This window comes from Anomalospiza imberbis, chromosome 1, assembly GCF_031753505.1.
Source record: "Anomalospiza imberbis isolate Cuckoo-Finch-1a 21T00152 chromosome 1, ASM3175350v1, whole genome shotgun sequence".
Lineage (NCBI taxonomy): Eukaryota > Metazoa > Chordata > Aves > Passeriformes > Viduidae > Anomalospiza > Anomalospiza imberbis.
In genome coordinates, this window is record NC_089681.1 from 29,497,558 (window position 1) to 29,522,106 (window position 24,549).

Sequence of the window (24,549 nt, forward strand, 5' to 3'; positions counted from 1 at the left end):
CTTCTCTCCCGCCATTAGAATATGCTCAGAATAGGGCATGTGGTGCAAAATGGATGTGGGGCCTGCCTGTTCCTGTGCAGTCTTTGCTTCTCTCCATCAAAACCTGATGGGAGGGTTTGATTTGACATGATGGGATCTGGCAACAGTGGGATGAGAAAGATGTTCATGCTGCCCTATTGTATCGCTCCTTCTGGGAGAGAGGAGAGAAATACTTCTCTTCTCTGCATAATTTAGGTGCTGGGAGTAAAACTCTTTCCTGTGCTGATCACAGAGCCCATCTCCCTGTCAGGGCTGCTGGATAGCAGTCAGGCAGGCAGCTCTGAGTGTGTGTACAATGCTGCTGTACATCAGTCACATATTTGGGGATTCTGGAGAGAGGGAATAGGCAGACATTGCTATTTGGTTATAGAAGGGTTAGGATTTTCTTCCAGTCATTCAAAAACAAAGCAACAAAAACCCCTGCATGTGACAAGAGGCGTGTTAACAAAGGGGAAAGAAAAGGCATTGTTTTCAAGTTCTGAACTGGTGGTGGTTTTAAACCATACATCCATACCTCCTGACTCTGGGAATATTGGGAGGCTGTAGCAGGGTTGGTCTCTTCTCCCAGGTAAAAAGTGACTGCACAAGAGGAAATGGCCTAAAGTTGTGCCAAGGGCGGTTCAGATTGGACATTAGGAAGGAATTCTTCACAGAAAGGGTAATTAGATATTGCAGTGGGCTACCCAGGGATGTGATGGAGTCACCATCCTTGGATGTGTTTAAGGAAAGACTGGACATGGACTTAGTGCCATGGTCTAGTTGACATGGTGATGTTTGGTCACAGGTTAGATTAAATGGTCTTTTCCTACATAAATGATTCTGTGATTCTGATATTAGGAAAAATTTCTTCACCAACAGGGTTATCAAGCACTGGAACAGAAGTGGCTGAGTTGCCATCCCTGAAGGTATTTAAAAGATGTGTAGACACAACACTTAGGGACGTGGTTTAGTGGTGGAGTTGGCAGTGCCAGGTTAATGATACCAGGACCCAATGATCTTAAATGTCTCTTCCAACCTAAATGATTCTAGGATTCTATGAATTGGTTTGTGCATAAATTTTGTGGCTTCAGTAGGACCACGAGAAGTGTGACAGGTTTGAGCCATTGCTGTTTGATTACTCAGGCTGTTGCCTTGTGCCAGCTTTGACACAACTGATGAGTTAACCAAGAGGAAATCAAAACCTACCCACGCCTGGAGTGGCAGTCCTTGGACCTGCAGAGGTCAGAGGCAGAAGTGCCTCTCTAGATGTGCTGCCCTGCTTCTGAGCCATCATACAGCCTAGTGAAAGGAGGAAACATCTGTGTGGTGCAATGCCAGCACTCCAGCCTCCCTCCCGTCCTGTGGGGGGTTTCAGGCAGCCTATGGAAAATGTTCTGCAGTTCAGCAGCAGCTATTCACAGTTCATGGCATGGACTTGGGCATCTACAGTTAATCAAAGAAACTGCTTAATATTTTTGATCTAAAAGCCCTGAACCCCCTGGTTGCTGTTGAATTAAAAAAGCCCTGTCTTACCAAAATGGCAATACTTTAAAAACCAGGTTCTTTATACTTATATTTTATTACTTTCCAAGAAGATCCTTTATCTGTAGCTACACATGAAGAGAGACCCATGGCAACAATACACTTTTGCTAGCACAAGCAGGGAGGAGCTAGAAAGACTGAACTGAAGCAAAATATAAGGAAATGTAAGGAAACAGGAGTAAAGAAGGAAATGGCTATGCTGCAGGTCTCCAGATATTTCTTTTTGCTATTAGAGATTAAATAGGCAGTATATTTACAAACAGGCTTTCAAAACATAGTTATACATTAATAAAATGAACTGCAGACCCTTCACTGTTCAAAGAGCCAAGTGAGCAGGAGCAGAGCATGGTTTGTGACCTGGGGCAGCAGTGCTCCCACTGTCTGGTTCTTCACTCTTTTCCCTGGTGCAGCCTTGGTACCTGTTGAGAAGCACTTACCAGGCAAAGCCCAGTTCTGCAGCAGTTGAGAGTGTGCTGGAGACCATCCCAGTTAGCATTTTGGGTATGGACACCCTTTTTTGTGGAGGAAGGGAGTTGAACCCCATGGAAGTGATGCAGGTTGCCGTGCTTGGCTCAGACAGATTTGTTCTCTAAGCAACCACAGCCAGAAAGACAAACAGGAAAAGGGCTTGAAGTACTTCCAGAATTTGTTAAATCAATGGACAGGGAAAACTGCAAATGGCTTGCCATTGGGAAATGAAAACAGAATCCACAAGCCCTCAAGCTAAGATCCTGGACCTTAAGTTTAATTGCAATAATGTCCTTTTTTTACTGGGGCTTAAAGCAAGATACAAACTTTACGAGCTTGGCAACATTGAAGTTCATGTCTTCCAGACTCTACATCTGCTATCTGTCTTCCATGCCAGGTTTACTTTTGATAATTTCATGAGAAAGATAAGTAATTTAGGCAAGAAGACTCAGCTGCTGTAACAAGTTGGAATACTCATTTCATTCTGTGGTACTGAGTTCACTGCACAGAGTTGAGCTCACAGCCTTTCTCCATGTTCAACTTCTGCTGCTTTTTGACTGCAGGACATTTTTTGTCTTCAAAATAAAATAGTCTGCTAAAATAAAAAGCTGACTGTTGCAGACCTGGAGCATAAAGTACATCTCTCTGAAAGAAAAGTAAATGATGTGACTTTGATGACTTCAAATAATTAGTTTAATTTTCTACTAATCCTAAAGGTAATTCTTTATCACTTGTCCAATTCCAAATGGGGTCTGATTCAATTTTACATCTCAGCTCTGGAGCTCAGCAGAAACCAAAGTGATTCTGTTCTTCACTAAGTCCTATAAATTAATGTTTTCTACCCTGAAAACCAGTGTGTTAACACCCAGAATCTTGTTGTAGTTATTGATGTATGTACCCAGAGATAGATTATTTACTTTTCCAAATTCCATTTTTCCCCCAGTGTTGAGTCAGGATTAAGGAGTGCATGTGCATGTGTATATAGCTACTCCTTTTTTAATAAACTCAGTGCTAGAGGTCACATTTACAGGCTCAGTTTATATGGTAATCTTTAAAAACAGACAGCCTAAGCACTGGAAAATGCATAGCAGGGATTAGTCCCATATTAGCAGAGAAATAGGCTTGGTTTATTAATAATTGTTTAAGTCTCATTTCCATGCTTTTATGACTACATTAGGTTTTCCCCTTACATGGGCACCTGCCAGAGGCGTAATGGAGCGAGAGAAGAAACAAGCCCTTTTTCAGTTCACAGAACCCCAATTCTTTATTAATCACAGCTTGCTCACAATGACATACAGGAAAATAGCACTAATGAAGAGTAGAATATGCAGGCAGCAACCTCCAGGGGGTAGGGACAACTTCAAAACTGCAGCTATTTTGGGGATGATGTGTTAGGTTTGGTGATATTGTACTTGGCACAAGCACCCTGTCTAGTCATTCGTCCTGCTTCAGCCCTCTTAGTCCTAGATGTCTGTCACTAGGTAGGGTTGGCTAACACTGAAGAGTAAAGGTCATGATGAATGGAAGTCAGCAGTGTCATAAAAAAACAGTAAAAACTGGCTCATGGGTTCCAGGTGAAATATTTGGTAGCCTCTTGTACTATTACACATGTAATGTGGTAGCATCAGATAAGTATCATAGATCATGGCACCTACAGATAAAGCCACTTGATGCTATCTATTAGTTGCTCCATCAATAAATTTTGAAGTGGTGAATTAAGCTCACTTTACAATTAGCATTTTTATGGCTGTTTGGCATCATCCAAAACTTGTCATAGCTTGATGGTTACAACGTGCCTCTTAAATTTGTCTCAAACTGATCTTGCTTGATTTCATTCTGTTGCACAGCTGGTTTTGTTGCCTCTCATCTCAAAAAGCAGAAGCAACAAACACTCTACGTGGCAATTCAACCTCAATTGTACAGCACAGTACAGAGTCCTGCAGCATAAGTTGCATTTGAAAAACCATTTTAAGAGCCTTTTTTTCTTGGACAGCTGAATGTGAAGTCACAATACCTGTGATCTAGTCACTGTTTCAAGAAAGCTTATAGATGGCAAAGCAGTCTAGGTTATTAGGCAATGACTGGCCTCTAGCACCATAGAACTACTACTGACCTCATGGTGGGTTGGAACGAGAAGTCGCAGGGAATGGAATTAGACATGAGGTGCTTCAAATGAACAGACCCAGCAAATTCAACCGAGTGGAAATAGACAACATCAGAAGCCTGTTACAGGACACGTAAGATTATGAAATAACTTGCATAATGCAATAATTGTATTTTTTAACAAAAATGTAAGTATTTACAAAATAAGATCCAAGTTTTTTAAACATCAAGCAAATCATTCTGCAAAGAGACCGCATTGTTTTTGTTTTTATTTTTTTGTTTCTTTTTAAAGTTTTTTATTGAGTTCTTGATTTTTATCTTTTTTTTTTAAACCACGTCATACATTTCCCATACTTATATCGCATGATCCATAATAATATAGGCAGGGGGAGTTTACTAATGGTGGGGATGGGTCACATCCACCATTGCTGTTTTCAGCCAGACAGTTCCACCTGGAGCTCCTTGTTTCTACGGACCTCTGCAGCATGCCTCTCCTGGAAAACATCAAGAAGGGAAAAGTTCAGTCTTTTTCTCATTCCACCTGCCCACGGAGCTTCATGCTGACAACCTGTTTAGGTCATGCATCTGATGCTTGTGCAAAACTTGTTTCACAGCACAACCATCTTTAAAAGAAGCAACACAGGAGAGGTGTCATCCACAAGACCAGCCTGAGGCACGTTTTGTATTTACTTTCTATTCCTGCTCTGGAGGCTCAGTCTTTTATCTGATATGGTCTTATAATCCTCAGCACCTCACAGAGTTTCATTTAAAAGGGCCACATAGAGAGGTGCTGCTTGCAGCATAAAATGTGCCACATGATCACATTTGCCCTTTGAATTCCTGGATATTAAACTAAATATAGGGAAGGATGAGTGAGGAATTAATTGCCTGCACATTGTATGTTAGTTACTCTGTTGTCTGTAGTATTTAGGAACTGTAATAAAGATCCAAAAATTTAGTCTCAACAAGTCAATCTGAACATCTCAAACATCTCCTTGGTCTGGACACTGAAGCTACCTCTCCTCTTGATTCTTTCTCTGGCTATGATGAAAAATATCACCTATTGCACTAACTGAATGCTAGATTTTATAAGGGATTTGTTGCTTGGTGTTCCTTTTAACTGCAGTATACATAAGTTATTTCTGCAGTAGCTTCTAGACACGAATACCTTGGGGCACCCACAGAGCTGTGTAACTTTAGAGTACTTGGAACCAGATATCTCACTTCTTTTTTTATATATTAAGGATCCATTTATGTTTGTTTTTGATGTTTTAGTGTTGGCAAAATTGTATTTTTTCATTACTGGTCAGCGCAAATGTTTCCAAGTAAGTTACTGTCATCTTTCCTCAGAAGTCTTTCTCGGGTTTCATGCATATATACCATCATATTTATGTGGAAACAGGGTTTAACAGTCTGTTAACATTAACCTAGGACAGAGAGATGCATCAGCTGTCCTTCCCACTTCCTCTTGGACCTCAAGGATAACTAATTTGCTTTTCTCTTCATTTTCATAAGGTCTGGGTATGTACCTGCAAATGAAGCTAATGCAAAAATGTCAAGCAATCTGGGTATGGTTCTTAAACTCAAGAATTATCCTGTTTGTGTAGTTACTTGTAACATCATCCTTCAGATTCTGTTGTTTCTTTCCTACTCTCAAAGACTTTTTTCTCCATCAAAGATGTAGAGGTACTTATGAAGATCTCCTTGAAAACTTCTGAAAGCTATTTTCTTTAGCCAAATTACTAATATATTAGGAAGTTCATTATTGAGGGAAACAAGTGATCACTCATGCAGAACTAATTAATTTTTTTCTTAATGCTTCTAAATCTTTATTTACATGTTTCTCTCCCTTGTGTGAAGTTTTTGTTAAAGAAGGGCATACTTCATCCTGCATCTAGGGTTTGTGAGTCCCTGTTTCCTCTGGCTATACCAAAGATCTCCATAGGAAAATTTACTCTCTTCCTTGAAGACTTGTGGAAAGACAGACCTCTTTTGCTGTATATGAAAGAATTTTTCCCCATAATTTTTCATCTTTCTCCTCTGAGAAACCAAGAATTACAGACATAGGACAGTTGTTTGATTTGATCAATGACTTTTCTTAGAAGCTGAAATCTAAACACAAGTGACCTTTCATTTGTTCACAGAATTTCTTAAAAGCTAGAAAACCAACCTTTCTCTACAGACAGTCCAGCAAATGGCCATGAGGACTAAGGAGCATCTCTCAGTCTCTCAGTAGCTCAAGTGTAGCAACTGAGATAAGGACTATGCGCAACATCTCTGCAAAATATTGATTAGCTTTTCCTCTCTAGTCTAAGGTGAGGAGCGATGGTGTGGTTACCTTCTCTTGGAGGCGTTCAATAAGAGCAGCTAAATTAGCTTCACGGTTTTCTTTGATCTGTTCCATTTTCAGTATCAGCTTTTCCTCTGCCATTTTGCTGAAGTTATTGTTCTCCTCCAAAGCTTTTTGAAGCACTTCTCGCTCATGTTCTCTCTTCTCTGCCAGATGTTTCAGCACCTGGGCCTCCTGGGACTGGAAACAGAGACACAGGTTGAGAACAAATACTTGTGAGGAGTAAAGCATGTTGCCATGTTGCCAGGAAGCACAGTACCTTGCCACAGGGCAACAGTTCCCTGAGCGTGGAACCTGTGTAAGTCTTGCTGCCTTTTTTAGAAAGGTCACTTTGTGACTGAACCGGATTAGCCTCGAAACCATGGGTTTAGAAGCACTGGCTAAATGTGGGGTACATGCCTGAGACAGCAGCACAGAAATGTCCAAAGCACTTCTGTTAACAAGAAATGCTGATGTGCTGCTGCCCTGGCTCGCCTGGATTACTGCAGTGGTTGCTCAACCTCTGACAGCTGCAGTCTCTTAGCCACAGGCCTTTTATCTTTAGAGATAGGGACCTGGGGTTGAAGAAATGTACAGAGTTAAAAGGGAGATTGCTGATCCAGGACAGGTGCAATTTTCACCCAGGTTGGACTCTTCTTTAATGAGCTTGAATAGTTAATAACTGTTTATTGACATGAAAGACAGGCAGCATCAATTCAGACAATGTTTTTTCCCATTACATTCATATTCGGATTAATCTAACTGATTGAGAAGGGGAATGAAGTGTTTTACTGCATAGACAACAGCAAAGATTTTTAGTTAAAAGTTTTTCTTTTTCAAGGAAGATGAAAACTGTGAGTAGGAATGAAACAGATGCAGTCTATGCTTAATATTGTATTCTTCCTTGTAAACTCACTTCTCAGAAGCATAAGCTTTGCTATTCATATTAAATCAAATTTCTAACAGGAAACCACTAATCCTAGGAAGGAAGCCAAAAAACTTGCAGCAATGGGCCCATTCTCCAGGCAAGTCTAGTTGAAATACAGTTAGCTGGTAAAAATGAACATCATACACTTCTGGATAAAATAAATGAGAGGCAGCATGAGAAGAAACAGAAAAACAGAGAATGAAATAGGGCGCTGGGAGGCTAAATGCGTATTTCAGTGCTGATTCCAAGGAACTGTTCCCATTGTGATCCATAAAAATGAGTTAGTTTATGGCCTAAATTAAGGGTTTTAACCATTAATTACAATTAATGGTAATGAAATCTTTTAAATTCTACCATGTGGCTTTAAATGGACTGAAAAATGCTGCAATTCTTTTATATGAGCAAGACTCAACTAGGAGAAAACAAATATTTTAATGGAAGTAAGATATGCAGAAAACCAAATGCACTGACAGGGCAAATAAAGCAGATTCTAGAAAAGGCTGCTAAGGCCAGAACATCTTGCAGCAAGATGTTAGAGTAAAACACATCTGGCTTTGAAAGGCTGTAATGGCCTGCTTGGGATCATAGGAGAAAGCCACTTCCATCCATTCTTATCACTTAATGAGTTTCACCTCTGGCCTGGCTGCAGGTACAGGCTCATTTCTCAAACTGATCTCTGGAGCACCTGCTGGTAGGAATCCTGGAAAGGTACCTCCTTGAGACTCTTCCTTGCTCTTCTCTCACTTACAGTATATGCTGAACAGAGTAATAGAACAAGCATTTTTTATGTCTTTGACTCTGTTGTGCCAGGTGAAAGATGTTGCAAGTGGGAACAAAGCCCCTCAGCTAGATGAAGCCAAAAGTAAAGGAAATTTCACTGGTGGAATATGGAAGAAGGATGAGTCAAAGACAAGTAGAGCTGGGCAAAGAAGGAATTTTGTAGAGTGATTAAAAAATCATAAAAGCCCCAAAAATTCAGTAAAAATATAAAAAAAATTAATAATAATATAATAAAAGTAGTTTATTTTGAAACAAAATGTTTGATTTCGGATACTTAGCATTTAACAGTTCTTAAATGTAGGTTATTTTACTATGTAAAAAAGTTATTTTAAGAGATCTGATGCAATGTAAAACTGAAATAATTAAATATTTTCATCTCTCTTTCCCCCTTGTGGATAAACCGAAGTGGCCCGGTTTGATTATAGCTTGTGAAGTTATTCTGCATTTTCTGTTTAATTTACTACTCAACAGCAATCTCTCATCTACTTTTGGAAAAGTTACAATCATTAAATTTTGTTTGCTGATATGAATTTTGTGAACACTTTGCTTAAATGATATAAAAGTAATGGATAGTCTGAGAATGCATTTCTCTTCCTGTTGTGAGTTTGAATAGAAAAGACACCATCGGACTAATTGTAATGTCCTTTCCCATGAAACATTTCAGAATTGACTCGTTCATCTGAAAGGTTAACATTTCATGGTGTTTAAATATGCATATATAATGTGTTATACAATCGGACCTTTTCAGATTTGGAAAACAATTTTCAAGAACATAGCCATGCACTAATAAAAAGTAAGATTTGGACTGTGCAAATAAGAAGCATTTTTTAAAAGAGCATTTGCTTTCAATGGAGGTAGCAAAATGCCTTTGCGATTTTGAGGCACTTGCCCATTTTTCAAGATTTCTTTTCTTCCATTCAAATCCTTTGCCTTCTGGAAAGACTTTTTACCATAAATCCTGGAGAACAGTGAAAAATTAGAGCTTCATGTCAAAGTACACACATTTCTGGATGCTGTGCTAGCAGACAGTATATTCAAAATTAATTTGTCCTGTAATTCAGGATGATGAAGAAAATCCTTATACTCTAATTCAGTATAAACTGGATGCAAATTGCATTGGCACCAGAAAAACACTGCTTGAAAGCTGAGCCAGGCCTCAGGAACTGACTGCAAACCCCTAATGTGATTTTCCTTTACAATATGTCTTTAATGGCATATTGTGATGAATTTTGAAACAGGAAAATCACTGGTACCCAGGACTGCTTAAAAATAAAGGAAGTCCCCTCCCTGCCACAAAACATCCACAGGGTAGAATCTCATTTAGACTGATGTCCCTTCTCTAATGGCGTTGTACCCCAGCTGTCAGTCTGCCTGATTCCCTGGTGCTCAGACCATTCTGAAATCCCCTTACGACAATTCTGGAAGGCGCCTGCTATGTGTTTGTACTGGATTGTCAAATGATTTTCTGTTTCCAACCCATTTGGCAAAATAACTTGGCCACCCTATCTGTTCAAAGTCTACTACACACCCAGAAATGGGTAAATGAATGACCACGGATACCCAGGGGAGCTGGGATTAATAGACTCCCTTTGTTGTTTGTGTTGGCTTTTAAATGGCTGTGTTTGGACTCACACAGTTCCACAGTGATGCAGGATTCCAACATACATAGGAGGTTTTTATTTCAAGTTTATTTTCAACACTGTTTGAAGAGCTGGAAAGGATATTTTCAAATTTTTGATAGTTCTAACGCAGTTGTATACTGCTTATGGTGTTTCTTAAACAGATGTGATAAGAAAATGAAAAAAAAATGCTGTAAACAGGATGAAAGATAAAGAAGATTAATAAGGAGAGAAAAATATGGAATGGTGGAGAAAACAAAAAGCAATATTCAAGGGGGACTAGTCGGAAGACTTCTTAAATATAACAAGGCATAACCATTGCAGCTCCAGCAGCAGCATCTAATGTTACATCATAGAATCAAAGCATCATAGACTGTCTTGGACCGGAATGGACTTTAAAGATCATCCAGTTCTAACCCCCTGTCATAGGCAGGTACATCTTCCACTAGACCAGGTTGTGCACAGCCCCATCCAACCTGATCTGGGGCACTTCGAGGCATGGGGCACTCAGAGATTCTCTGAGCAACCTGTCACTGCCTCACTGCCCACATATTGAAAAACTTTCTCCTACCATCTAATATAAATCACCCCTCTTTTAGTTTAAAACCATTCTTCCTTGTTCGATCACTATCTGTGCTTGGAAAAAATCACTTTCCCTCAATTTTACAAGCCCCCTTAAGGTACTAAAAGGCCACAAAATAAAGTGGAGAAGCAAAAATATTTATTTGTTAATAATTAAATATGGAGGAATAAAAATATTGGAGAATAGTTCTGGTATAGATAGTCCTTTGCTCCAAGAAACATACTGATGTACTAAAAATGCAGGCAAACTCCTATGATGTTCATGTTTTTAAGGGATCATGTGCATCTTCAGTTTTCAGAGATGAGTGGTTCAAAAGAAAATCTACATCTGGTACCTAGATGGCTGGAGATAGATGCAGACTACTACACGCTCACTTCATTAGCAAAATTAGTGATGGAAATTGGCTTTGGAGATACATTGTTTAATTATTACTCCCATGAAGAAAATTCTCATTATCTGAGTAAGAGATGCTTTATTTTCTCACAACTATCTTTGTTTGACAGATATATCCAAATATTGAAGTAATTGATATGGACATAAAATTAATCCTTTATTGCTTTTAAACAAGAAATGTGTTCACACAACTGCTTTTAAGCTGGAAATTTCAGCTTGAATGCATTCAACCTCAGATACCAGTATCCTTAGTTACTAGGGTGTCTGAGACACCATCAGTCATGAGTGTTCCTCTTTCAAAACACATTTGTTCACTGACTGGTTTTTTTTTTTTTTTTTTTACAATGCAGTTGTTCAGAAGAAGCTGCAATAATCTTGGTGTTCCTCAATACACTGTGTATCTAAGAGATACTATTAATGGAGCAGATTGTGAAGACAGGAGGAAAGGCTCCTACTGCAATGTAAATGCCAAGGTGATGCCCTGGTATGGTGACTTGAAGTACTGATGTTTTCAGGGGAAGGAACTGAGGCTGGAATTTTTCCATGTAAAAGCATGGGAATGGTCTCAAATTAGACTTCTCTCAGAAAGACCTACTTGGCAGGAGAGTCAGAGACATGTGATCTGTAAGTATGGGTGAAGCTCTGCTTCTAGTGAAGCTAGATGATGAAAAAATTTGCTTAAAGTTTGGTGAAGAACTCTTTTAAAAATTTATTTTTGTACAACCTTTGAGATATGAAGTATAAAAAAAAAAGAGCTCATCCATGTTGTGATTCAAGAAAACTTACTTTCCCTTCCTCAACTGGTACAAAACTGCTGCTCTCATGGTTGTGACCTGCGGGGGTGAACAAGGTGTGTTGGGGGAATGTAAGAATACACCTGAGCCTCTGTCCTCATGGTCCTCCTGCTGCAGTTGGAGGCCTGGCATTATGAAGTTAATGAAGATCAATGTCAAATTGTCTTATGGTTGTTCATTAGTGGCAGAGCCCGTGGCAGAGTGGGGAGAGAATGTTTGCCAGCATTGGGATGTATGCTCATGGCTCCATTTGCTCTGAGACAGACCGTGGCGCCTAACACCAAATCCTCTCCTTGTTGGTAGCAAACATCTCCCTACAGGCCCATATTCCATAGGCTAACGTGTGGTTTTGGATGAGGAACCTTGTGAAGTTTCTTGGAGTTTTGGCTATCTTTGGTTACTTAGAACAGTGGTTACTTGGATAGTGGTTACTTACAGTAACCACTGTGTATAGACACACTATGGTGTAAATCAAAATATGACAGAAACATCTGTTTCTGGTGCTGATTATACCTATTACTGGAACCTTTACATGGAAAAATGCTCCATGCTGTGTTACTTCTCCACAGAAGCTCAGCTGAGGGCCAGCAGCAATAGAAAGGGAGATCAGTGGATGGGCAAGGCAGGAGACATATGTCTCAGGCACTGCCCATCCTCATGCCCATCCTTCTCACCTTACAATTTGGTGGGAAAGGGTAACAGAAATGAGGTGGAAGAAGAAAGCTCGACTTTTGACGGGGAAGGAGCGTTCCCTTCTCTGTCTGTCATCTGGAGCAGCAATTCTGTAGGTGCCATGCAATATCCAGGGAGGAACATCTGTCCCCCAGTTCTACCACCTTCCCTGCCTTGGCAAAGCCCTTCCCCCATCAACCTCCTGTACAGAGCAGTAAAGCATGGATGGCCAGAGCAGAGATGGATTAAGAGTATCAAGAGCTGCCTCTGGGCAGGCTGTGGGGCTGGCTCAAAGGAGCAGTGAGTTGGATGCTGAAGTCCAGCACTGAGTGTGGTCCTGATGCTGGCAGAGGTGCCCTGGGCTGGATGCTGCTGTGGGGAGCACAGCGAGCCTGGCCCAGACCAGGCTGCACAGCAGGCTTGTCTCGTGGCATTTCATTGCAATGGCATTAAAAACCCAGGAAGCTTTAAGTCTATATCCAACAGCATGAAAGTAAAAAAAAAAAAAAAATAAAGACTGTTTTCCTGCATTCTTTGTCACACTAAGCTCTAGGGATAAACTTGATTCAGTTTCATCCCAATACAAAGCCAATAAAAGGATTTAATTACATACATTTTCTCTTCTATAATCCAAAGTCTAGAAGAAATGCACAACCCTTTAGTGTTTCTTTTTTTATGTTACTAAGTAAATTGAACATAGGCAATAAAAAAAATAATTTGACATATGCCCCTTGAAGTCTGTACACCACTAATAATAACAGCTGAACATTCAAGGCCAATGGGTAAAAACTGATAAATGTTAAATATTCTGTAAGTAAAACTTCTGCTGCATACAATGTCACAGTGCTCTAATTTCTTAACTCAGAAGGATGAAAAGAGTTTCCTGATTATCCACCAAGGTAGGAAAATATAGCACACATTTGCCAAAAAGAAAAAGATAATAGTGTCATGCTGTAGATCATTCTATAAGTGGAAAGGACTAATCTGTAACTAGACCAAATGGTCATGACTGTCAGGTAAGGAAGAGAAAAAAGGGAAGAAACGGAGTCCTGTAAAAGCTTACAAGGAAATAAACAAGAATGACAAACTGGAAAAAGCCTAAGCGGGAGACTACTGAAGTGCATGTATTGCTCTAGATGGTCTCATGAGTTTGAAAATTTATTAATGAACACTGCCTAATTAACAGAGCAGAACCTAACTCCTAAGCAGCGTAAAATTCGTTAGCAACTTGTTTTCCAAAAAGGCAATTCTCATTCATTTGAGTTAGAATTGTGCTGGAAGGACAGGACCTAGAATGGCCATGCCTGACAGCTCTGTACATAGATTGAAAAGTATGGAAATAACAGCCATGCTGGCTTTTAGAAGAAGTCTGCCTGGTTTGTCTAGCAGCAGAAAGTGGAAGAAGATGCCGAGGGAAACTCTAGATGAAGGTGGGCAAATCTCTCTAGCTTTCATCAGTCAGCAAGTTCCATATTTTCTGAGTCACAAGTTCCATTCACATAATTTCCTACAAGGTAGTGTTCTATCAATTTTGCTATTATATTTTTGAACTAAATAATATTTTAATAACCTCTAAACAGTCTGTGATAACAAATATACCTTGAATAAACAATACATGAAAACATGATTCCTTTTTGAAATTGCTGTCTGATAATTTCTTTGAATGTTTTGTTCCCTTTGGATTGTGTGAAACAGAATATAATTGTTCCTATTCATCTTCTCATTACCATTCACGACTTTGTAGATTTCGATTTTATCTTTCATCTGTAGTCTGTTTCCAAGCTCAAAAGTGGACTGTTTAATTTATCTTCTTATGGAAGATTTTCTGTTCCTCTAATTGCTTTTTTATTCTTCTCTGCACTATGCTTTTTTAGGGGGCAAAAATGAAGTCAATAGTTAAGATGTGAGAACACCAGGGATTTTAACAGTGATGTAAAGAAACATTTTGCTCTGTTCTTTGTTCCTTTCCCGGCAATTTCTGCTGCAATGCTAATGTGGAGGATCTTGTCTATTAAAATAATTCAGTTATATGTTCATTCAAAATGAATATAGTATCAAGGGGAAGGAATGGCAGGTGTCTGTACTGCTATCACTGATTACCAATCTATTGCATGATGAGTTTTTCTTTAGGAAGAAATGAACAGTAATGAAATCAATGGAATGAAATCTCTGAAATATTCGATTTGTATTTTCCACCAAGTATATGCATAATATCAGGCCTTTTATTGCTTTTATTTCATTCTGTGTCTGTATCTTTACTCAAGCATTTGTACTCAGCACAGAGGAACTTCACGGACTGAGTTTTTGGGGATTATCATAACTTGGATGAGTGAGAGCTCACCCCTCTCAGGAGGTGCTAGTGCAAATGGAAATTCCTTTGATATACAGTCATGTCCTCTCACTGAAATGAATGCTCCGGCAGAAATATTTGTTTGAAAGAAGCCATAGTGCTAATGAGCGTGTGCTAGAACCACAGCGTCATTGTTAGCAAGCCAGCAAAAATGACAAAAGTAGCAACACTGCAGTTATCATCTAGATTAATTGTTCAAATTAATGAGGTCCAGAATAGTCAGTTTTCACTGCAAATTCAAACTAATTACCAGGTTTTAAAGACCTGTCAGTAATCCAGATATACTGACTTCAGCAGACACATAACAAAACACACACCAGAAAAACCATTCCCTTGAAGTTCTTGGCAGTGATCCTGATCTAGCCTGACAGGAATGAAAGAGAATGGAATTACTTTTCCTGGATCTGATCCATGTGCTCTCTGTGGCATAGATGCTGTACCTGAACTTCTGTATACATTTTTGATGACATCAGGAAAAGTTCTGTTAACAGCAGTTTTAGCAAGAAATCACATTTTTTAAAAGATAAAGAATTAAGAGACATATAAGCTTGTTTCATTTTCAGAAACCCTCTACAAGGGACTCCATGGGCAGGTAGAAGGGGTTTCTAATGCCTGTGCAATAGCAACTGTACAAGCTGATTTGCCACAAAATAACATCGCTCTCCTGGGTGAAGGACATAGAAAGCCCTAAGATCCTAAAGCTTCTGTGGCTCTCCTTTTGTGTATCATCAAAAAGAAACATGAATTAATCAGGACAATAGATTACCAATTTTAATTTTTCTGTGGTCATTGCAGCCAGTCACGACTCTTCTGAAATGGTGCAACACAGCACAAATGCTGGGCATATACAGAGCACTGATAATTTTCAGACTGGCAATTCAGGCTGGTTATGGTGAGTGTCTCATTGTCATCTTCTGACTTAATCTGATCTGGAGTTTGTCTTTTTCTCTTTGTAAAAAGAAAGGATATTTCCAGCTGCCTTTGTGCCAGTCTTTGTGCCAAACTTTGTGAAAAGTTGTTAACAACTCTTCCAAATGCTGTGTGACAAACTTAGTGATTATGAAACAGAGTTTTACCATTATGAGTGGGATCATAAAGAGGGGAAGACTTAGTCTGTGGAAAACCCTAGAAAGCCAATTTCCATCACTACTGAAACTGCTAGAAATGCCACTTAGCATCTGTGCTATGCTAGTGTCTTCATTCAAGCGTGTATGAATGATCCCAAACTTACTCTATTCAGGGTGTTCCTCTATATTGCATAAATAAGACATTTTAGCTGCCTTATGCAGACCCTGTGAATAATTTCCATGGACACTATGAGGAGTCAAGATCTGGTAGTGCAGAAAGCACGTGCTTGAATTGCAGATCTATCTCTTAAACTCAGACACAATAACTTCACTCTTTTGAGCAACTATTGCAGATGTCTTGAATGAACCATTAGTTATGTTCACACTGTAAACAAGCACATTTGAGCCCATTTGGCCCCTGTCTGAAGCTATGTCTATTTTGTGATGCATGCTTCCCCAGCATTGAAACCAGTGATGCTTGTTTGCAAGCTGCTGAAAGACAATGAACTCATTCATTTCTATAAACATATTGATGATTTTTGTCTATGCAGGCACCATGAGTCAGTGATGGCAATGGAAAGCACATAGACAAGAAACTTGACTGCTGTACTGTACACTAAATCATGCCTAATTACTAGCTTTTTTTTTTTAAGGAAAGATACCTTTCTCCTCTCCTCTGCAGCCTCCAGCTTTTTCTGGATCTCCTCAAGAGAGAGTTCTTTCTTCTTTGGAGAAGCTAAAGTTCGTGGTGCTTCTGAGACTGGAGATGGTGGCTTTAGGATCAGCTCAAAAGCCTGGCCTGAGGCACGTTTGTTGATTTGTTTCACTTCCATGTCTGCACAATAAGGGGGGAAATTGTAAGTCCTTCAATACACCAGCAGTATTGAGGAGAGAAGCAGCACTGATACCAGAGTAAGATCAGAAGCACAGACAAATGATTTAGCATCTTTGCCTTGGGCATTTTAAATGCAATGGCAAATTATGGGCTGAAAAATGTTCTCAGGAGTACATTCCATTTTATCTGTAATAGCTTAATTATACCTTAATCTCATAAAAATTTACAGCAATTTTGGAAGCTTACTGGGGTTCTATGCCATTTCACACCCCCTGCAAGCAATGCTCAAGCTGGTTAATTTTTTAGGCATGCTTTCATATTTTCTTTAGTTTCTTGGGAATTATGCCAGCTATGAAGAGCTGTAATTCTCAAACGGGGAGTAGGGAAAGAACAGCTCAGTATGAGAAAAAGTTTAGAGAGCTCCTATCAGGAACAATATCCAGCATCATGGGTACTGTATACTCCATAGAAAGTAACAGCCCAAACCAGCAATTAAATTATTAAATCAGCAAAATATTCACTTACTAACACTATGGACAGGGAGAACTGAGTTGTTTCCCAGCACTAGCACATTTTATGACATGCAGGATGATTTCCAGTAAACATCACTCACCATCATATTTATAGATGTTCATGTTGCGAGGTTCTGGGTAAAAACAGGAGCAGATCAGCGACAGCATGGACAGCTCCTTCATCTTTTCCTTGTAAGCTGAAAGGAGAGATATTGTTAGCATGCTTCACTTCCCCAGCTCCTCTTCTGTGAATCTTGGGCTGAGATGAGTGGCTGGGGACCAGAAAGTCTACTCCATCACCCACCTGGCAGATTTCTCCAGAATATTTATTTTCAGCTATTTCTTCTCAACATTGAACCTTTATCAAATCACAAATGAGATCCTTAGAACGGGCTTCTGGTCCTCTACATGACCTCAGCCTTGGGCATAATGCAGGCAGTCCTCTCTGGTTTATAGAAAGTGAATCTGGCTACCAGGAAATGCATTTAGCATTGGAAGAGTGCCATGACTCCACTCTCCCCTGGCAGGTGGAGAGACATGAAGCTCTTAAAGTTTCTCTGACATATCCAAGTGCAATTGAGACCAACTATGAAAAGCTGGGCATATATCGCCATAGGCTAAAGACATTATTTTACAAGTGAAAATGTCATCCAGAAAATTAAAAATAAAACCAGAAATGAGGATACATTCATCAAATCAATTGCATAAGGTCCTTAATATGCTTAACTACCTGAAACAAAGCTTCTCCTTCCCCACTTACTGGCCAAAATATGTGGCTTTCATACTCAGGTCTAGTCTATATTATCTGATGCCATTAATGCCCTTGTAATTTACCTTTATGGTGCTATCTTTGCTGGCTTTATAATGCCTGTATCCCAGGCATGGACCCAATCATGAACTGAGGAGGCACTGGTCTAAAAATGGTCAAACTAATACATAATCATGATGCTTTGTGCTCGGCTCACCCTTCCTAATTGCTTGTTAAGTAAGAAAACAGTCTTGTACTTGGTCACTTGGCAAGCCAATGACAGAGCCCAGACTAGAGCTGGCTCTCCTGGGTCCTGGGGCAATACCCTGCCCACTGTCCACAGCCCATAACACATGGATGTTAAGGCAGGGTGCTTCAAAATTCATCTTGGCACACACAAATCCCTGCTATTATCAAAATCATATCTACAGAGGCAGACACTCATTTGCTGCCAGCATGTGAAAACATGGCTTAAAATATGTATGACTCAAAGATTTAACAGTTTAGACCAAATTAGCCCTTGTTGTTGATAAAGGAAAATCAGATGGTCCTTTGATCTTCAAACTGTGGATACAAATGAAATTCTCAATCAGCCTTTCTCATGGATGCTCTTTTGGCTTTTGATTTTGCTTTTCCTACTCAGAAAGAAACCTGAGATTGATGAGGGCTTGAGAGCCTTTGGGCGCTACTCAGTATGGTGGTATTTGAATAATCCACAGTTCAAGAAAAAACTTCCAGCTGCTAGTAAAGGATTAGTTAATTTAATTAAGTTTTGCACAAGGGTCTCTAATCATGTACCTTGAATAACTCACCTAAAGGAGATACAGCTTTTCAGAAACCATTGGTAAAGGACAGGATTTGAGGCTAAGAGTGTACTGAAGATTTTGCTTTCAGTGAACATAGGCTGTCATGGAAGCTTGGTCTTGACAAGATTTTGGTTTGAAAACTAAGTACCAACTTGCAAGGAATAACTCAAAAATCTTCTGAAGAGAAAAATCTTGTCCATCTGATGTATGTTGAATTATGAATAATGATAAACATAATGAATTGTTCACTTAGACCTTCATCCAGCAAGCACACAGGTGTGGTTTTCCAGACCATTCCCTGAGAACGGCTTGCCTAGCCAGCTACCCCTACCACTGGAATTGCATTCTTCCCAGCAGTAAGGTTGTGGAGTGGCTGCACATCAAACCCTGGCAGGTTGCTAAGCATAGAGAAAACAGACACTGGGCTAAAGTGTGTTAAATATGTGGCCATTGATGATACAAGCAGAATCTTGTACAAGATCTGCTGAATCACTGCTAAAATGTATACCTTGAAATATCTCTGTAGAAAAAGGCATGCAAAGCAGCATCCTAGGAATCTTGCCTTTTGGGGCGTTTGTTAATATTTTTTCTCTTTGTTTGGCATTGAATATATTTTGCTTCCTAACAGCATTTTAAATGATTAGAGAAAGGTGTTTTTTTTTTTTTTTCCAGCTTGCCATCTGCAAAACACAGCAGGAGAAAGATAAGAACTCTTTCCTCCAGTGCAATAGCTGCACTGAAAGCATTCAGGCAAAATAATTGTCTTAGTTCATTCTGGCCACTGGCAGAATTAGGATGACTTTCCATCCTTCACAAGAATTACTTTTTGGTTTTTTGTGATATTGATTTAGTCTGCACTTGCCCTAGAGATTCCTTCAACCATAGCTGGATCTTGGCTGAATACTCACAGAGGTCCTGCTGGAGGCTTCTGCAGCCCTGGGAACCAAATAGCCTTCCATGGTGGCAAACACTGCTTTGCCTGTTGCAGACTTAAGGGCTGAGGGTGTCAAAGGACCTGAAGAGACACACGCCTCCTCTGGTGTCCAGCATCAACATTGTGATGATCTATCCCCCTTGATCAGGCTCAGCTCTGAGCAGAAGCCCTGCTTTGTTCAGCTCTCCTTTGCTTAAACATTTCCTTAAAACATATTTAAAAAGCTGAAAGCAGTAATGTTAGCCCAGTTGGTGGTCTAATTAAAGTTGTTGGCCCATGTCACACAGATTAGACAGGGAGGTAACTGTACTTTCCCAAATCTCAGGGGTTAGTGTTTTAGCAATGGAAGCCTGTTATTTCAAGAAGATTTTCTGTTAAGAAAGCAGCACACGTAGACCACACAACCAAGGCCCGAGCATTTGTGCAATCTGCACAGGACCTCTTGTGTAACCTGAAAGAGGCACAAAAATTACCTGCCTCATAGTGGAGCTTTTAAAAACCCTTGAAGACCAGCAGTGATTGCAACGAAATTTATTTTCCAAATGTGTTTCCACTGGCTTGCTAATTATATTCCTCCTTGTGCAGTCATGTAGGCTACATATCATTCCATTGATGCAAGTTAAATGAAGGAGAGTAAAGAATGGTAATCATAGTACTACAAAAGCTTTGATAGGGAAATTGCTAGGCAAGAACAATGTTGATAAAAGATGGTAACAGAATCTTTTTAGTTACATGCAGCAAGATCTAAATGTTTATATGCATTAAGAACATTAATTTTTGCTAAAACCAGAAGACAATTCAGTATTAGCATTTCTTACAGTTTTGCTGTGGATATACTAGTATTCATAGATCTTAAATTCTGAAACTTTGTGATTATTCCAGAACCTCATCTACTTTTTAAGAATAAACTCCTCATATTCAGAGCTGCAGAGAAAACCTTAGAAATGCTATCAAATGCCCCTAAATGTTTGGTAGCTTCAGAAAAGAATTAACTCAGATGGCTTCGAAAATAAAGAATGCATGATTTTTTTTTTCTGAAAAGGTCCCAAAGGTACCTTAATATTATTGTTTTAAGCTAACCTCACTCTTTTCTCAAACTTCTGGGGTTATTTTCAACAGCTGTATTTAGAAACTGCGAAACTACTCCCTCTGCTGGGTGAACATCCCTGCTTTTTCTTTTTGGGCTCTACTTGCTCATCTGGGTAAGGTCTTCAGGAGCCTTTTAAGGGCTCCAGTTCTACAACTGCACGAGCAAGAAGGGAAGGACAGCAGGACCGGACCTCTAGAGGGAAACAACTCTAAGGATTTCATGCCCATGTTGTATAATTTTGGAGATCTTTTCTTGAGGCTAGTCTGGTCCCATGGTCTGAATAACTATTAGAGGCTGGGGCACAGTAGACATACTGCTAATACACCCCTTCCAGTTTCTATACCTATCAACTAAACTTGTTTATGCTCCAAGATTGCTTTGATGGGTGACCCAAAGTGTGGTCAGCTGGTGTGTTTTGATAATCCTCTTTCAAAATGCTCTACTGATCTCCAATAATATGTTTATTCAGATATAACCTATATGTTTCTGCTAATGACAGAAAAGTGCCACATCCATTGCCAGTCCTACAGCTCACTTGCCCAATGAATGAAGCTGCTAAGGTGGAGTGCTATGGCTGCCATTCGAAATCAGCAACCACTTATTTACATTTACTGCTGGGAGAAATAGGAAGGTTAAGGAAAGCACTGCTAAACCCTTCCTGTCTGTTCTCATCTGTTATCCAATAGCTATAAGGAATTTTTTACAGTTTACACTGTAAAATAAAAATCTGTCCTGACTGACGGGCCATGGGCAATTTGGGTCACATTTTATTTCTTGGCAAAGCACAACTCAGACAGATTGCTGTGTCACAGGAGAGACCATTATTCATAAGCAAGACTATTTTTAACACATGAAGGGGGAGAGAAAAGTGTTAATGTTACTTATAATTAACATCTGATGTAGGCAAATGTGTTGATTATTTTTGCCTTATTGAATCTGGTCTGCATGTAAGAAACGTATTTTATACACACATTAATATGTATAAATATTAATCACACACATTAATATGTATCCATCACATACATTGATTTGTAATGTTACTGTATTTTGACATTTCAAGTACCACTTGCCAACTAGTTCTTGAAGTTCTGCATACCTGGAAGGAAAAGGAAACTGGCACATTGCCCATGGTCAGAGTGCGCAACCCATAACACAGCTCAGCCCTGTGCTCCCTTTGCAGGAACCTACGTGACAGTTGCCTTTCTGAGACTGAACTGAAATTCTGCTTAGTTTTCTCCTCTGGCAGAAGCATTAAGAGGTAAGATTAAGCATGACATGCAGATAGAGAAGACCTATCATACCCATCCTTCACAGGGAATTCAGATGGATGTTACTGACAATGTGGTTTTTTACAAATGTCATTTTGGTAATGCTCCCTCTGGGGTGCTAGAGCTTTTGGTTTGTCAAGGCAATGCTTGAAGTCATGTAATTTTGTGAACACCAACAGCCACACTCTGTTAGCCAGTAATTTACAATTTTATTGTTACTAATCCTTTTTAATAATGTGCTGCATCTTTTTCTGCCAAACAAGATGACATTATACAATCCCAGCTGTATTGTTTCCCCATAGCTGGTGGGCTATTTGAAGAAAGTTACATGATGAGTGCTGCTAAAATGGTGGCTAGTACTGGGACAAGCACATGGGACTGGGAGAATTAAAATTCAAGATGGAGCACAAGTAGTACAGATTCTAGGTATCATTTAGTTTTTAGCATGTCTGAGATATATTAGCCTGGAATTCACTTTAATTAATGCTGGCCATTATTTAAGAGAGCTACCTTGCAGAAATCATGAAAGCTTATTATTTAGTCAAGGGAGAGATTAGCACTACCAGAGAACGATGGCCCCATTCAGATGTCTTAAGTTAAACAAATTAGGTTGTCTTAAGACCAGCAAATCTTTACTGTCAGGAAGCCTAAGGATGTTTATAAGCTTATGGAGTCACCAGTGATGAAGAGAATGAAAGCAAAAGGCGCTGCACTAAATATATCTTGTCCATCCCTTATGCTCAGCCATGAGTGACATCTCATTTTGGTGGTTCACATAGGTGGGGCTCATTTTGTTACTCTCTGAATGCAAACGCTGCCCACTAGAATATTAGGTCCATCTCACAACCTTATGTATATGTGTGCATTTCCAGTTTCCCCAACAAAAATAAAGTTACTTTACAGCTTTAATGCCCTACAGTGCTCACCTGCTTCACTGCAGGGAAAGGTGGCACAAGACTCCCACTCACCTGGGGCCATTCTTTGGGGACCAAGTCCTTAAAATTGCACTCTTAATATACTGCAATGCAGCTTAACATAGAGATAAGAATAGAGTTTTGGTTATCTCCTCTGTCCCTGATTTTTTTGATATTTCTATATCTAGAAAAAAGAATAAGCAGGTACTATGAAAAAGTAACAAGAAACAGAAAACAAGGAAAAAAAAAAAGAGCTAACCAGTGAGTTTTCTCTGTCAACGGTGACTCTAGAATTTCCTACAATATGCCCAGAAAACAAGATAGGAAGAACTTGGGACAGCTCTAATCTGCCTTTGTGGCAACTGGGAGTTTGAAAAAATAGTTTTAGGCATTAATTTCTGTAACCCTCATTAATGTTCCTGGGTTTTGGCAGAAATATAATCCAGTTTATTCTCTCCAACATGAGACCCTTTTAGCAAAAGTCTTTATAATGCTTTGGGAGGGACTCAAACATTAGTGTCATCCATAAAAGAAAAGAGTGGCCATGAAATCAGGGATCACTGTAGCATCAGTTCTTCAAATACACAAAAAAACCTAATGCAAGCAACAGATCTGACCTTCAGCTTCTTCTTAAGACTGTGTCAGATTCTACCAATGAGCCCTGTCATCGAGTGCAAGGCCTGGCATACCATTTCCACAGCATAATTCAGGTTACAGCACAGGATCTGGCTGGAAAACCCATCCCGTGGAATACACAAGAAGCTGTTTGCTTATGGAAAGACTGTCCAGTAATGGTTTTCTTGAACCTCTAGTGCAGGGATACAAATGCATGCAAACATGCAGATTGAAGAGTGGCACAAGTCTCATTAAAAATTGCTCCTAATTTTACAACCTAATCTATCACTGGTCATGACTAGCTTTTTGGACTACTTCAGGTACCATGTCTTTGGTTGTTACTTACTGTGCGTGGGTAGAGCCAAACGTCTTTGCTTGCTTTATGATGTCAGAATGTTAAGATGTAAAGTTACTATTTTGTATTATTTCAATTCATGTAATTTTCACTGCTGAAACAGTGAGAAAGCCTATTCACTGAACCCTAACTACTACAGTCATCTGTGACATGAGTTAATGGGACTTCTTTGTTGAGCTAATGCAAACCCATTTCCAAAATGAGATTTTGATGTAAGGGGGTTTTTTGAATTTGAAAAAAACAACTTTATCATGATTACTCAAAACAAACACTGATGCAGATGCTTTGTTGCAGTTACATTGTGCTTTCTAGTCACTGAAATGAAAACACACACATTTCCTTCTAGTGTGGAAGGAATACAGCAGACATGTGCCTGTTCAGAGCCTGTTGGTGCACTCGGGGCCCCACAGCCTCACCACACTTTGTGCTGGCAGAAACATGGGAAGACAAGACAAGAAAGCCATGGCCTAGCTCCTCCTTCTTCAACTCTGCAGAAACTGGTCCATGGCCGTGGCAGAGCCAGATGCTGCACTCTCTTCTGAGCCACCCCTTTGCAGAGCCCATGCATCATGCTGGCATGAAGAAGCCCTTGGCAGTTCAGTTCCAAAAGTCCTCTGGGACTGCGGGGAAGGCCAAGGAGCCAGTACTAATATAGAGGACTGTGGCCCTCTTGAAATTTGTTTGAACTTAAGAAAACTTCAAGGTGAAAACAAAAAGTCCAGAGATTTTTTTTTTCCACAAGGGGAAAACACAGCCTTCTTTAAGGTCTGCATTGCCTTTATAAGGCATCTCTTCACCATATTTCCCTCTGTACCTCTACATCCCA

The 24,549-nt window shown here is 39.7% G+C and overlaps 1 protein-coding gene across 1 annotated transcript in view; it reads right to left on the reverse strand.

The window, feature by feature from the left end:
• Window positions 1-3,265: 3,265 nt before the first annotated feature.
• STMN2 (stathmin 2) overlaps window positions 3,266-24,549 on the reverse strand; it is a 38,672-nt gene continuing 17,388 nt past the window's right edge. The window contains exons 2-5 of the mRNA XM_068186288.1: window positions 17,095-17,190; window positions 16,309-16,481; window positions 6,470-6,661; window positions 3,266-4,625 (exon numbers count right to left, since the gene is read on the reverse strand). Coding sequence (XP_068042389.1) covers window positions 4,566-4,625; window positions 6,470-6,661; window positions 16,309-16,481; window positions 17,095-17,190 — 521 coding nt within the window. The 3' untranslated portion in view covers window positions 3,266-4,565. The remainder of the gene's footprint in view (window positions 4,626-6,469; window positions 6,662-16,308; window positions 16,482-17,094; window positions 17,191-24,549) is intronic.